This window comes from Apus apus, chromosome 25, assembly GCF_020740795.1.
Source record: "Apus apus isolate bApuApu2 chromosome 25, bApuApu2.pri.cur, whole genome shotgun sequence".
Lineage (NCBI taxonomy): Eukaryota > Metazoa > Chordata > Aves > Apodiformes > Apodidae > Apus > Apus apus.
Window position 1 is genome coordinate 2403807 of NC_067306.1, and position 15694 is coordinate 2419500.

The 15694-nt window shown below is 49.6% G+C and overlaps 1 protein-coding gene across 2 annotated transcripts in view; it reads left to right on the plus strand.

The window, feature by feature from the left end:
- Positions 1-15694, plus strand: part of IGF2BP1 (insulin like growth factor 2 mRNA binding protein 1) — a 28444-nt gene that overhangs the window by 299 nt on the left and 12451 nt on the right. For both annotated transcript variants that reach the window (XM_051640382.1, XM_051640383.1), the window contains exon 2: positions 1133-1193. In XM_051640382.1, coding sequence (XP_051496342.1) covers positions 1133-1193 — 61 coding nt within the window. The remainder of the gene's footprint in view (positions 1-1132; positions 1194-15694) is intronic.

Genomic DNA, 15694 nt, shown 5'->3' on the forward strand with positions numbered 1-15694 from the left:
GCCCTCTTCCTCCTTCACCCCTTCCCCGGAGAGAGCTGAAGACCCCCCCCCACCTCCCCCAACCTCCCGCCCTCCCCGTTAAATAAAAAACAACCCCCAAAACATGGGGGGCCCCCCCCTTTGCTTCCTTGCGCCCCGTCGAAGCTGGGAAGGTGGGGTGGGACCCCGTTTTTCCTCCTTCTCCCCCCAAATATATATAAAAAAGCAGTGTTGGGAGGGGGGGGGAAGAGTGGGTCACCCCCACACACACACACAGCCCCCCACTTTCCTCGACCCCCCCCCCCCCCGAGGGTTGCGGGGCGGCCGCCCCGGCGGGGTTGGACGTGGGGGTCCCGTGGCGGTAGGGACGGGTGGGTTGGGACTTTGGCCATTTTGATTTGAAACTGGGTTTCCTGGGGCATGTGATGTGTGGAGGAGCGCGAAGGTCGCCATGCTGCTCGTAGGGAGAGGAAAAAAGCTCCCCGGGAAGCAAGAGAATTTGAAAAATATGGGAATGGAACCTTCTTTCTTTTTATTTTTCCCCCCTCCCCAGCTCGGTTTGGGTTCCCTGCTCCTCCCGCCGGGTTTTTCCCTTTTTCTCCCCCTTCGGAAAATAATAATAATCAAAAAAAAAATACAAAATAATCATAATTAAAAAAGAAAATCATCATCATCACCCAGCAGCAAAGCAACCCACTCCATTTGCAAAGAGAAATCCATTTCTGTCATGGAGTTCGAATTTTTTGAGCCTTTTAATTGGGGGGGCGGGGGGGAAGGAAAGGGAAGAAATCTGCCCTGAAGAAGGGACTTCTTGAAGGGATGAAACGAGGCAAAACGAAAGAAAAGCCCAAAATTGGGCTCAAAAATATCATCCCTCGTTTTCTTTCCGCTCAAAGAAGGGATGAACTAAGGAATTAAAGATTCCTAAGGAACATTGTCCAGACTCACCACTCCCTCCCAGTGTTTCCCATTTGAAGCCAGGCTTCTATTTTAATCAAATGCTCTTGGAAAGGGATCGGAAAATGTATTTTGGGAGTAGTTGGTGGTCGTAATTGAAATGAAATGGTGAGGTTTTCACGTGATAGTTTGTTATCCAAAGCTTTTCTGACCACTCCACCCAGATTTTCAAAACCAGCCACATTTTTGTTTTTAGGGAAAGTGGAGCTTCATGGAAAACAGCTAGAGATTGAGCACTCGGTACCTAAAAAGCAAAGGTAATAATAGTGTTTTCATGTCTTTTTTTTAAAAAAATTGATATTCCAAAAATGTATGTTTGAGTAAGGAAAAGAATGAAAATATTAAAGGAGGCCCAAAAAAATGACACCCAAATATGTGCATGTGAAATTGGAGATGTTGGTCGTTTGGTTTGAGATCCGTTCCCCCAACCGAGAGGCAGTTTTGAGGATCAACCTCGTCTTTATTTTGGTGGTTGTTTTGTTTGGGTTTGGGTTTTTTTGGTTGGTTTGTTTGTTGAAAAAGAAAACTTCCTCTAGGAGCGAGTAGTTGTTTGGGGTGGGTGGGGTGGGGGGGTTTGTTTCTTCTTTTTATTTTATTTATTAAAAAAAAAATAAGAAACAACTCTCCAGCAGCTGCCCCAAGGTGATGGATGGTTGTTGAGGTTGGTTTGGAGTTGGGATTTTTCAAACTTGTGGCACTGGAAGAATTTCCCAGCCTTGCTCTTGGCTCTTCTGCTGGGAAACGGGGGGGGGGGGAAATCTTTTGTTTCCCGAGAGAACTGTAAGCTTGAAACAGGAAAAATCGAAAAAAAAAAAGAGAAAAAAATGTAAAAAATTAAACCAAAAAATATGAAAGCCATGAAATTGCCTGGGATTGAATGGTGAGGACTTAAAGAACAGGAAAATAACCACCATGGGGCTGGGCTCACCCTGCTACGCCGGGGAGGGATTTAAAACCCGCTGAGCACGGGGTGCTGGCCTAGCTCCTGCCAACCAGCAACTTTTATTTTGGGGCAAAAAACCTGCCTTTTTCTTTTTCTTTTTTTCTCCTGGTGTATTCCATCTACCTGCCCAACAGCTTCTCCCACCAACTGGCCTTGCCCAGCCCTGCCCTCTCCATCTTCTTGGCCCTTTGTTGTTGGCGCCGGACGCCGGAGCAGCCCCTTGTTTGGGGGGGTGAGGGCTGAAATACGAAGAGTTCCTTCTGTTTTCCTGCTTTTTGACAATTTTTTAGGGGCCACCTTCCTTTCCCTCGACCTCCCCCTTCCAGCTCAGGGAGAAGCTACTTGGACCACTTAGTCCCCAAGCCCAAACAGTCCACGTTGGATCATGAAGCCCCAAACCCGCGTCGCCCACGTGACGAAGCGGTTGCGCAGCGGGAGGAGGTGAAGCCAACTCTTCCTCCCCAAACTCTCCCAGCTCCTTCACCTCTTGACCAAACCTGATTATTTTTTTTGAGTGGTGGGACCCCTTTTTGTTTCTTTTCTTTCCGGTCACACCCCCCCCACCCTTGGCCCCACTTTGAGGGGCTGCTGAACTTCCCCACCCTCGGTCGCGGCCACAACAGGCTCCTCCGAGGAGAGGGGTGGAAAACCCACGAATAATCCATTTAATCACCTCCTAGTCGAATTTTTTATTGTTATCATTCTAATGATGAGGATGTGGTGTTTTGCTGGGGCGTTTTGGGGTTTTTTTTAAGCCCCTCGTGGTGATCAATAGTGCTTGGGGCTTGGTTATCAACGAGCAAAGGGGGGGGGGGATTATTGGGAAAGTAATTGCAGCGTGGAGGGAAACATGGTAACACTCCAAAAAAACACAGTATCCCTGTTCTTCTTATTCCTACTGCTACTCCTATTATTCCTTGTGCTGCTGGTTAATCGATAGGTTGTGGGGAGCAGCTCTCATCCCCCACAAGGGATTCATTGCAAACCAGGAATATTTCTTTGGTGTCTGCAATTCAAAGGAACCCGGGGGGGGGGGGTGTTGGAATTTTACAATAGGTGGAAGGAAAATAATCCCGCATCTCCTTCCAACACGCTCTGCTCGGATTGAGCTGATAAACTCCCTTATTTTTTTTTTGGGGGGGTGTTTAAAATGAGCCTCCCTCCCTTTCCCGGGTGCTGCTTTTGGAGGGGTGGGAGCCGCGTTGGCTGCGGGTTTGGGGTTTGTTTTTTTTGGGGGGGGTTGAGGGGGTTTGGTCTCTGAAGTGCCCGCGGTTACTTTGTCTCACTTTTGGGGAAGTCGTTTGTGTTTCTGGGTGGGAAAGGGGGAAAAAAACCAAACAAACCCAAAACCCACCAAGGAAAGGCAACTTTTGGACTCTTGCTGGTGAACTTGGCAGGTTGGAGATTTTGGGGGGGGTTATTTGGTGGCTTTTGTGTGTCCCTCCACACCCCCCACACCCCCCTCAAACCCTCCCAAGCCCTGGAGATGATGATGATGATGACTGGGGGGGGGGCTGCCTCGTTTTGTTTGGAATCCTTCTTTCCTTTCTGCTTGTTTTTTAAAAGACTGGATTTTCCAGTTTCAAAAGCACATGGAACAGGAAATGGTTAATTAAGTGTGAGCGGGGAGGACAAAATCCGATGGGTTTGGTGGGATCTAAACCAACCAGCCTCCCCCCTTCCCCCCACACCCCCCCAGAGCCTGATATCATCCTTTTCTTTTTTTTTTTTCACCCTTTAGAAATGTGGGAAAACAAGTCACTGAGCGTTGGTGCCTTTCCCAGAGAGTTCAGAAAAATCCCAAAATATTGGGTTTTTGGGGGCTGTGTTTTCTCCTTGTTGAGGGAACTCGGGAGAAAGTGCTTGGGGGTGATTTTTAGAAACGAATGTGGCTGGTGAAATGGGAAAGAAATCCCTCCTGTTGGTGTGTTTCCTTCTTTTATTTTATTTTTTAAAATGAAAAATAAAATCTCCTGTCTCCAAAACCCGTCGTGGAAATGAGTTAAAAAATCCTGCAGGTGTTAATGTGGCACAAGAAAAAGGGCTTGGAGTGTGTGGCTGCTGCAGCAAAATACCCAAGAAGGAGAAACTGATTTAGAGTTGTTTAATTACAGTGATTCTTCAAATAACACTTAAATTATGTTGATGATCACGGGGAACCATTTTAATGAAATGCTTGAGGAGCATTAAGACTAAAGAAAAGTCACTGTTGATAAATATTTCGTTTCATGAAAAAATCCTGAGTTTTAAAGTTGGTTTAGATTTGTTTAAAGTGTCTTTTTGGGAGTTATTTGTTGGTTTTTTGGGTGTTTTGTTTTTTTTCCCCTGGAACTTTGCTGATAGAAAGTCTTGGGGAAACTGAAGAGGATGCAAAAAAGGGAAGAAATAATCTTAAAAATCGTCGCATGTTTCGTTCTTTGGAAGGTTCAAAAAGATTCTTTGAGGAAAAGGAATAATTCACTTTTCCTCCTGCAGATGAAGAGTTGGTTTGAGGGGGTTGGAGCTGAAAAGCCTGAAGTTGATGGGGTCGAAAGCATGAATGAATGAAGGGGAGGAGGAGGGGTGAGGGGGGGAAAAAAGTGAATCCATCAAGCAGACATTCCAAATATGAGGAATGTGGAAGTGAGTCGACCAGAGAGAATGAAACCAAGCAATTGGGGAGGGGAGGGGGGGAAAGAGGGAGTTGGGTTGATAACAGCTCACGGACTTAAAACCCAAAAGGGTGTTTTAAAATCCAGGTCATTCCCAAGTTGGAGGTTTAGAGGGTCCGCGTGTTCCCGAGTGGAGGTGGGAAGTGAAGTGTTGGTCACGACTGGAGGGTGTCGTGCAGAGGTGTGGGGTGGGGAAATCAGAAACAAATCCTTGCATTTTAGTTCCCTTTTTCAATCTTTGTTCCCCACTGAAGAAATGTTCCTTTTGCCTGGGCAAAAAAAAAAAATGGTGCAATTAATTGTTCGTAACGAAATCTTGGGCAATGGTGGAGACCAGGGAGTGGGGTTTCTTTCTTTTGTCAGTGTTGATCCCCAAAAAGTGCCTTTCTCCCCCCTGATGTTTGGATTCTCTGAAAATGGCACTGAAAAAAGAGATTCTTCTCCATTAAAATGAAGACACTCTTGAATGCTGCAACAAAAAATCTGCTTTTAATCCAGTCCCGAGCTCATTCTTTTCCCCTTTCAAACAGGTCTGGGTGACAAGTTGTAGTTGAATTTAAAAATAAAATAGCAACCTCCTTGTTTAAGGCAGGGCTTGGGAATGGAAAGGCAGGATGAGGGCTCGTTTCTGAGGAGTTTTAATTAGATTTGGTTTGTTACTGCTTTATTTGATTACCCCAAAAAAGGGGGTGATAATCTGCAGCTTTGCTTTGGTTTTGTGAGCCCCCAGCTCTGAGCAGAGAGCTCTTGGCTCTTGATTTTACACCCCTGAGAACTCTAGTCCTTTGGAAATGAATACCTTTTTGATGATTCCCAGCTAGAAAAATTAGAAATAATTGGTCATTAAATTGGCCATGAGTAATTTGTCAGTAAATTTCATCTGTGAGGTTTAAAACAGAGGTAATTGAATCCATTTTAACACACCTGGGAGAGAGAGAGAGAATTTATTTATCAATTTACAAGTGAGAGAAATGCCTTTATTTCCCCTTGTCCACGTAGGAGCCATGACTGGCAAATATGTCCAAGAAATTCCAATTAAATGATAAACTCTGTAGCCTCAAGTTTGGAACCTGTCAAAGACAGAGCCCGTCCCGTGTAGGTGCCTTTTGTGAAGAGCTGGAATTCCAAAGGAACAGGATCAATTTAATTCCTTAGAGAAACCTCAGTGGCCATTGCTGGGGCTGAATTCACTTTTCCAGTTGAATTGGTTTCTATCTTTGCCTTTTGGGTTAAAAATCAAGCAAACAGAGATATGGTGAAGGGAAGCTGGGGTTAAAGTTCTCGCTTTGAAAACTGAGACCTTCCAGAATTAAAAGAAAAGACCCCAAAAAAATATGAAATGTCTATATGGAGATTTCTGGCCACCCCCAGTCCAAGCCCCTAGCAGTGTTAATCTTTTCCAGAGTTACTGGGAAGGTCTGGGGAGGGTTCAGGCTGCTCAGGGTGGCTCAAGGGTTTGTAGGAGAAACATCTCCAGCCCCTTTTTCCTGCTGGGGTCCCCAGCTCCAGCCCCTACCTTCTCTCTGCCTTCCAGATTTGCAGGGTTTAGGAATGGCAGGTGTAAAGTGGGGTGGGTGGGGTTTTTTCTTCAGCTGCTTTTAATGGTGCTGCTGATTTTTCTACCACAGTTTTTGATGGGGAGAAGTGGGAGCCTAAAAGCAGCCGTGCAGGGAAGCCCTGGGGCTGCTGGTGTCTCCCCCATCCTGAAAATTAAGGGGAAAAGTAGGAGGAAACTGAAAAATTGGGGAGCCTGACACTTGAAGGTTGCAGGTTTGTTCTGAAGAAAAGCTTTTTAAAGAGGTTACAGAGACTTTTTGGGTTTTCTTTGGGGTTTTTGTTCTTTTTCACCAGCTTTTCAAATATTTTAGGTGAAAACTCTTTAAATTTTCACTGTGACCAGAGGTAGTTAAAGAACTGAAGTGAGGATGTGTGCTCCTAAATCCCCCTTTCTGAGCAGCAGTACCAGCTGCTTCTCTGGGTTTGGGGTTGAGGGGGGGATTCCCAGCTGCTGGACACACCCTGATAAACTGGGGATAGTGGGAAGGAACTGGCAGAAGGAGTTTGCAAGCTCTGCCTGTCCTCACTGCCAGGCTGGTCTGTGGGTGGGTGCACCTTTAAATTCTTCTTCTGCCTAGTTTGAAGCAGAGAAATGATCTGAGAGGGTCCAGCACTGAGTACCTGAGGGGGTAATATAATGCACTTGGCCAGCAAAGTTTAGGAAAGAAAACAAGTGGCACAGGAGAAGAATGGATCAGTGATGGGGCTGATGTCCTGCCTGGTCCTGCATCCGTTTGAGGTGGCTTTTATCTGCTGTAGGAAGAGGCACCAGGAGTGTTGCAGAGGCAGTTGTGGAATATCTGCTCCCCAGGAAGGTTTTTCTTAACCTCTTTCTTAGGAAACAAGAAGCCCAACCCCAGGGGGTGTTTCCCACTCCAGAGATGTGGAGTGTTTTATCCCAGCTGCCTTCCCAGGTTGGCTGCTCATTACCAGTAAATGTGTGAACCCTGTGGGGAATTCAGCTCAGGAATCTTTGCTGGGGTTTCCCTGAAAAAGTTGCAAGTTTATCCTGGAGGTTGTGGAGCTGGAGGGGGTTGCAGGGGTCTCAGCTGGAAGTTTTTCCTTGTTTCTGCAAGAGGTGCTGGAGGGTTGGACTTGTCTCTGTCCCTCTGTCCTCTCCTCCTTGCTTGTTTGCTGGTGAACTGTGAGATGTTCTGCCCAAGGTGGCATCAAGACTCGTGTCCCTGCAGAGGGGACGGGCTGGGTGAACACTGGGCTTGGCCAAGGTGGCTTCAGGAGGTCCCTTCCCATCTGAGTCTTGCCCAGAGCTGAGGGGAGATATCTCAGACCAAAGCAGGCTGGAGGTTTCCCACCACTCCAGCCTTGGAAGTGCCCCTGGGAAGCTGTGGGGAAGTGAATGTGAGGTGCTTGTTTTAAGTTGGTTTTCTTAAAACCAGTATGCACTTCTGCTGGGATAACCTGCTGAATGGCAGTGGAAACCAGTTCCCCATCAGTTTAGGTCCAGTGCCCATAACCTGCTCTTGAAGATGCTGGAGCTGTTTTTGCTGCTAAAGTGCATAGATTTAGAAGGGGGGAAAAAAAAAAAAGGTTTAATTGAATCCTGCTCAGTTTTCTCCTCTGGATGAAGCTGGCAAAGGATGGGACTGTGTGGAGAGGGTCTGGTGAGGGTTGGGGTCCTGTAGCCCATTCCTGACTCCTGCCAGTGCTTTCCAGAGGGGCCACAGCCCAAATGATGTCCCCTTCCCTGGGGTCTGGCTTCGTTTTGGGAGCACCAGGAGCAAAGCTGGCTGCTTGTTGGTACCTCTGCAGCTTTGGGGTGTCAGTGTCTGTATGGAAGGGGGGCTTTTGGGGAACCTGGGTGGGTTGGGAAGTGCTTTTTGGAAGTGATTCCTCTTCCCTGTGTCACTCCCTGGAGTCGAGCCTGCTCCAGCTGCCTTCCTGCGCGGGAGCTTCCCCGAGGAGGCTCCTAAACCCCAAAAAGATGGGGGGACACTTTGTGGGGGTTGTGGCTGGAGATGAGGGGCCAGGAGGTGGCAGAGCCCGGCAGGAGGGAGCAGGGACATCAGCGGGGACAGAGATGGGAGCAGCTGGAGTGGCCCTGGTGGGAACATCCCTGCTCCACCTCCTGGCGCGAAGGAGCCGGGGAGAGCGCAGCCTTCCCGTCGGGAAGGGGAGGGGGGGGGCAAAGAGAAAATAAACATTAAAAAAGCAAATCTGTCCATCTGTCTCGGAGGAGCCCTCACGATCCATCAGGAAATGGGTCATTTATTTTATTGTAACTGACACTTGGGAGCCCTGACATGGGCAGAGCTGAAATTTCACACTTTCCTGGCTACCGTAATTGTCCGCTCCGTCCGGAGCGAAACGCTGTGCGGAAATAACCCCCTAATTCCCGGGCATCTCTGACAGAAAGAAGGTCCAGGGTTTTCTTTTTAAGAGCGATCCACCTGGTATGAGTTTGGGGTGCTCTGAACAGGATCCTCGTGTCACCAAAGCAGCAGGAGCTGCCCGGAGCAGCGGGAGCTGGCAGGGCTCCACACGGCGCACGCCGGGACGCGGATCCCGCCCGGTCCCGGGGTGTTGCCGTGTGTGACCAGCACTTGAGATCACAGGGAAAGAGATTTGGACCAAAAAAAAAAAAAAAAGAGACAGTTTTGACTCCCACAAAGGTCCCGCTTTCGTTTTTATGGTTTTTTTGAATTTCTTTTTTACCAAGTTTAAAAGCAAGAGATCCCGGGGGGAGCAGCTTCCTGGACCGGAGTGTGAAAGAGGTGGGAGAATTGTGATCTGGAGCCAAATAAAAGAGAATAATAATGACAATTTTACTTTTTTTTAAAAAAAAAAAAAGAAAAGGCTCTCAGGTCCGGGTTTTCACCCACAATTGGAGCCAGATTTTTCCAACCTGCATTTAAGTGTGTAAATAAAAGCTCTGTTTCCAGAAGCGATCGGTGCCTGGTGGGCTGAGCGCTCTGGAGGAGTCCCACTGTCGGGATTCCCTCGTACTTCCTGAGATGTGGATCCTCCAGCTGCCAACCAGGAGGGTTCAGCAGTTGCTGTTCCCTCCCCAGGTTCTGCTCCTCTCTTCCCTGCTGCTGCAGAGGGGCCCAAAGGAGGGGATGGATGTTGGGGACATGAGCTGGCAGGTCCTGAGGAGTTACTTGTCCCCCTATATTTTAGCTCTTGGCAGCTTGGAGAGCTGTTGGGTTTGGTGTTTGTGGGCAGAGGCTGGTCAAACCCTCTGGGGACTGGGGCAGTGGGCATGGAGAAGGGATTGGGAGCTGTGGATGAGGGGAAGGATGTGGGATGCACATGGAGTGATACCTGGGATGCTCCCTTCTGCCCTCCTCACTCTTGTTCTCCACCATGTATCACCCCTGGCTCTGCTTCACCTTCTACATGATCCAACACTGGGGGTTGGGACCTTCAGAGAAGAGCCTGTAGTTAAACAAGATTAAGGAATCCAAGGAATAGCAGTGGATAGCTGTGAGGTGTCAGGAAGCTCAGCCTCCTTGAGGGCAAATGCTGCTGGGTGGGATGAGCTCTGTGGTTCTGCCTTCCAACCAGCCCTAGCAATCTTACCCACGTTATTCCTGGCCTAAAACTGGTCCCATCCAAGCAGACTTGATCCCCTGAGTGAGCAGTCGTGTGTATATACATATACACACATACACATATATGCAAATCTATGGATTTTCTTTGGTGTGAAGACATTCAGGTGCGTTCTGGGATCTCCTGTGGTTCAAGCCTCTGGCAAAAAAAGTATTTGCAAACAAATTGGGGGGAATGAACCAAGCCTGAAAGGGAACTGGAACCTCTCTAAGGCAGAAGAGCTTGTGGCTGCTGTTGGGTTTTCTGGAGCTGTTTGTTGGGGTGTAACTAAATGAGGAGCCAAGAACCTCCTATAAATGCTGTGCTTTTAGGGGCTGGGATTCACAAGGCTCCTAAGGACGTGGTCTTGAAGAGGGAAGCCTTCCTTCTGAAGTGAAGGGGGCTGCTTCAGTGGTAAGATGAGGCTTGTGCTGAATTGGAGCCTAAATATACAACTTTATATGAACTTTCTGTAGTCATTGTTTGGCGTTCAGTCACAGCTGAACTAATAATGCAACCAGCTTCTCTGACATCTGTAGCCTCCTCCTTCTTGCTTACAGCAGAGATGCAAATTGGCTGGGAGTTTTATATGTGATCTAGACCTGGGGAAGGGAGAGAGAGAGAGAGAGAATATTTGTGACTTTGTAAAAGTTCTGGCTTGAAAGAAGAGCTTCCCCTGGTGGGTTTTTATCCACCCCGTGTTATTGTCCCTGCCCCCCCCCCATGAAGATTTGCAAGTTTTATATTTAGTTTCCCCAAAGACTTGTTCCTGTGACTTTGAAAGCTGCTTTTTGCTGATGGTTGTGCCAGTGAAACTGGGCCGTGTGAGTGTTTGTGGAAGGCAGAGAGGAGGGAGGACACGGGCTTGGCTGAGGGGAGTTCGTGTTGGGGGGAAAACGATCCAGAGGAGATGTTGAGGCAGCTTTGTGCTGGGTTTCCCTGCTGGTGCTTTGGGTTTGTTTGGTGCCTGTTGGCTTGGGCTTTGCACGTGCCAAGGTGGGCTTTCCATGGCTGTGCTTTCTGGAATGAGGTGAAGGGCAGTGGAGTAGAAAAGCTCCATCTCTGCTGTTCTCCAGCTCCTTCCCCCTCTCACCCAAGCCTCAACCTTTTCCTCCTGCCCCCTCTCCTCCACCTCCCTCTTGTCCTCCTCATCTTCCTTGTCCTCTTCCTAACAGCCACGTGGAGTTGTCCTCTTTGAGGACATGCAGGTGACACTGTTCTCCCTTGCCCACCTGCCTTAGCAACCATTTTCCAATGCCATCTGCTTGATTTATCCTTACAGTGACACCAGTATGCCATAAAACCTGAGGTTCTTGCCTCAGAGGTTGTTGCTGTCCTCTGAAGTGATGGTGTCTGAAGTGCTTTGAGGTCTGTGGGTGAAAGATGGGGTGAGGAACAAGTCCCACTTCTGCCACCCCCTCCACTCATGATGGTCTGCAAGAAAATTTGCCTTTAAGCATCACGTTTGTTGGTGTGTTCATGGTCCTGCTGGTGCCAGCTTGGGGGGGGGTCAGGTTTGATGAAGGTCAGTTTGGGAACTGGAGTTTCAGATTTTTCCTTCAGGGGTGAAGATCTGGGTCACAGTGGGATGGAGCTGCCCCCTGGCTCTGGGAGGGCAACTGGTGTGTTCTGCCCTGTCGGGGGCAGCCTGTCCCACTGGGGCTTGGGGTTGGTGGTGGGAACCCACTGAGTCTACCTGGGCTTGGCTTTGGGGGATGTTCAAGAGCATCAGGAAGAGCCTTTCAATACCTGGCAACCCACCAGCAAATTATATAAAAAAAAGGGAAGATAATGCAAAATGGATGTGTTGGAGAAAACTCATCCATCTCTCCTCTCTATGACTTCCTGTTAAACTTGTCCTGTCCACAGGTACTTGATGTATTGACCTTGACAAGGACTCGCTGCAGATCTGGGGGATGATTGGAGTGAGTCTTCCTCTGGGTGATTTGAAGGGTTTTTTGAGAGTTCTTGGGGGTTTCTTGCATCTTTTGAAGCACCCAGGGTGCACCTCTGCTCAGAGGCCATCACGTGTGGACATGTGTGTTCTCCATGTGTGTGCTCCTACCTGGGATCAGTGGGGAAAGTGAGGAATGAAAGGCAGCACAGCACGTTTGTAGAGGTAGGAATGTAAGACTGAGCATTTTTCCAACTCTGGACACCAACTGGTCTCTTTCTTCTGCACCTGAGATGCAGCAGCTCTTCTGAAAGCCTTGGAGAACTCATCCCCGTTTTCAAAGGGATGGTCACAGACAGCTTCTCAGGAGCTCCCTGGACAAATCTCAGCAATTATTAGATGTGATTCTCTCTGTACAAAGCAGTTCTGAAAAAGAGCTAATGGAGAGAAACCAATTAGGCAGATTTATTAGCCCAAGATCAAGTTCTGGTTGGTGAGATGATTGGTGGAAAGGATTAATCATGTCATACTTGCTTGCCAGAGATCACTACTAGCCAAGGCAAGTGGGTCTGTATCAGACTTGTGTGGAGGATGTGTCCCTGTTTCTCCAAAATCCCATTATCTGGTTCACTCCTGTGAACCAACTGCAAGAAGCCAAAAGTCTTTGTTGGCTTGGCCTGATCTCCTCAGGAGGGGCCTCTTGGGTTGTTCCTCTTCAGAGGACAAACCTGATTCTCTCTCAGCTTTTCTTTCTGCTGCTTTGATCTTGTCGTTAGACATACTTGCATATCTCTTTCTCAATCTCCTCTTCCTTTGGTTCCACCTCTGAATCTCTTTCCCAGCAGCCACCCCTGCAAAGGAAGGGTGTTAAGAGTTTAAGAGACAGTTGAACTGATGACTTTGAGGTGAGATCTGGTGGGAGAAGGTGTGCTTGTCTGGACCTGCTCGGCAGTTGTGGGGAAGCAGAGGGAGGTGTTGGCTTGGGGGGCAATGCAAAAGGTGGCAAATCAGGGGTGAAGTGCAGGTGGATCCCATTTGAGCAGGTGGATGGTGCTGGCTTGTGCTCTGAGGGATCTGCTGTGGGGCTTCCAGCAGGTACCTCTCCTTTCCCTTAGAGCAGCTTCCAGTGCCTGAAGGGGCTCCAGGAAAGCTGGGGAGGAGCTTGGGACAAGGGCAGGGAGGGATGGGATGAGGGGGATGGATTGAAACTGGAAGAGGGAGATTGAGGTGAGACATGAGGAGGAAATTCTGGAGTGTGAGGGTGGTGAGAGCCTGGCCCAGGTTGCCCAGGGAAGCTGTGGCTGCCCCATCCCTGGCAGTGTTGAAGGGCAGGTTGGATGGGGCTTGGAGCAACCTGGGCTGGTGGGAGGTGTCCCTGCCCATGCAGGGGGTTGGATCTAGATGATCTTTAAGGTCCCTTCCAACCCAAACCATTCCACCATTCTGTGCTTTTGGTTCCTTGTCGATGAAGGGAGCGCAGGGAGAATATTCCTGCTTCCTGGAGATGCTGGCCAATGGAAAACCTGGCCATTTTTAAGGGAAAAGGAGTAATTTCAGCTACAACTTTTCTCCGAGTCCCCCTGGCAACGTTTGTGTCTTAGCAACCCCATTTTCCTATTGAAAAATGTTTGAAACATTAAAAAAAACAACAACAACACATTAAGCGCAGGATTAAGTGCTTTCCTGAATCAAAGCCTAACTAGATAAATGAAATGCTGTTAATTGAATCAGGGATGCACTGTGTTTTCAGCCCCCAGATTTGCATAACATTTGCATTTGATTGAAAAGCCATCATTAATGTTGTTCAGTTCTAGTAGGTCCCCCCATGTCTGGGGCTTTGGCTCCTCCTGCCCTGAGGAGCTGCATAAATGGTTTTGGTAGGAGAAAGCTGGGATGGGGTTGGGGAGAGCCCAGAGCTTGGCTGTTCTCTGCCACTGGCACTTGGTCCTTCAACATCTTGGTTCCATTGGTCACCTCTGCTCTGAGAAGTGCGTGGTGTGGGATGGAGAAGGTCCAGGAGATGAAAGATGTAAGAGAGGTGCTGTAGCCCAGCACCCCATGGAGAGGGTCTGATGGGTGTCTGGCTCCAGTGTGACTGCAGAGCCTGATCCTCATCTGCTCACACCTGGATTTGGTGGCAGTGCTGGGTCAGTGGTTGGTTTTGATGATCTGAAAGGGCTTTTCCAACCAAAACAACTCCATGATTCTAATGCAGAGAAGTGGGGGCAGAGGGGCCAGCAGCTCCTGACGGGGTGCTTAGGGTGGGTCGAGCAGATGTTCAATAGAGCAACTAAAGAGAAATCCAGTTGTTGGAACAAAACCTGGACCAGTGGGGGAAGAGGAAGGAGATCCGTGGGGCTGGCTGTGGTGGAGACAAGCATGCTGTGGGGCTGCTCCCTTGGGGGGGTAACCCCTGCCTGGGGGGTTGTTGTTGCTCCCTAAAGGTGAGCCTGGGAGAGCCTGTGGTGGTTGAGTGTCCATCCCCTGCAGAGCACAGGGAATGCTGGTGGGTGTTAAATGCTCAGAAAGCAACAGTCGGGGTGACCTGAGCATCCTGCACCCTCTTGCCCCCCTCTTCTCTTGCCCCCCTCACCCCTTGGACTCTCCATCCTCATCCTGCCATTCCATGCTGGGAGGGAGCAGCTCAGGTCTCAGCTGGGACCTGTTTGATCAGGAGGAGGTGGCAGCTGGGGCTCCTCACCAGAGGCAGGGGACATCAGCTCTTCCCTGCCGAAGCATCACCTGGAAAACTTCCCGGGATGCTCAGGAAACAGGAGGGGAACCCTGGAGCAGGCCTGGCTTGTGCTGGTGCTGCTTTGCCATCCGGAGGCAGCCCCCCCCAGCCTCCCGCTGGCCCCCGGCCAGGCTGCCTGTTCCTAACTAGCTAGTGCCCCTTTCTTGGGTCCCTGCCATCATGCCAGTCCGTTCCAGGGAATTACCAGCAGATTCTTAATTAAGTGGGAGGCTCTGGCCACCCTCTGGAGGGCGATCCCTGGGGATGCATCAAGGGGTGAGGGGAGGGGAGGGGGGGATGCTGGCGGCCGAGTCTGCTCTTGGGTGTTTCCCAGGGAGATTTAAACATTAAAAGCCAAACTACCAAAGAAAAAATAATAATAAAAAAATACCCACACAACCCCAAACAACAGAAAACAAACACAACGCCAACCTGATCTGGGATTCTTCATGCTGGTTCTGCCTGATCGGGGGTTTGCTGGGAATGTTGCTGCAGGGATGGGTGCCTGGGTGCTGCTGCCCTGGGCACCCGAGGGTGCGCAGCTCCAGGAGCTGGGAGGCACGTGGAGCAGTTTCCATCTGGCTCCAGGGCTGTCGGAGACCAGCAGTGGGTGTTTTCGGAACGAGCAGGGTTTTCCTTGGCTGCCACTCTTCCCTCTTTCACCTTGGTGTTCCCCTCCGGAGAAGGGATTCCCCCTCCTTCGTTTCAGGTTTGACCCCCACGGTGTCGCTGTGAGAATGAGACATCCCCTGGCACCTGGGGGTGCTGGATCCTCAGTCCCTCTCCTGGATGCTCCCTTCTCTCCCGGGCACTTTGCTCCATCTCTTTGCTTCCCCCCCTACCCCAGCGAGGATTAACCTCTCAGCGTGTTGAGCTCTTTAAAGCCCTGGTTGAAGGAAAACCCAAGGAAAGCCTTTGACGGAGCAGATCTTGGTGCTTCCAGGGCTCAGGGGTAACAAGGGACTGACCTGAGATGCTTCCCAGGGGTGTGGCTCCGTGCTGAGGGCCCCGTGCAGCCTCCTGCTACAATCCAGATGCACCGTGGGGGTGGGTTTTTTTTCCCAGTGAGCCCAACCCGTAGCTGGGAGGGTTTACCGAGGGCATCAGCAGATTTCCAAGGTCCTGCTTTGCCTCCTGGTTGGGCAGGAGATCCAGCAGATCCACGTGGGGCTGCTGGGCAGGTTTTTGAGGACCGGGGGATGGAAGTAGTGAACTGCAACCCCGTTCTCACAAACAGCACCGTCGGAGCAGGAGGAGGGTCCATCCCTGGGATCCAGAGTTCCTCTCCCCTGCAGCTCTTCACCCTCCTCTCTCCATCCCCAGGTTTTGTTTTTTTTTTCTTCCTTCTTTTTAAAGAACGAAGCAAACCAAACCCACCAGTGAGTGGACTTTGCAAACAGACATTTTTCTTTACCAGGCTGGTGAGTCTC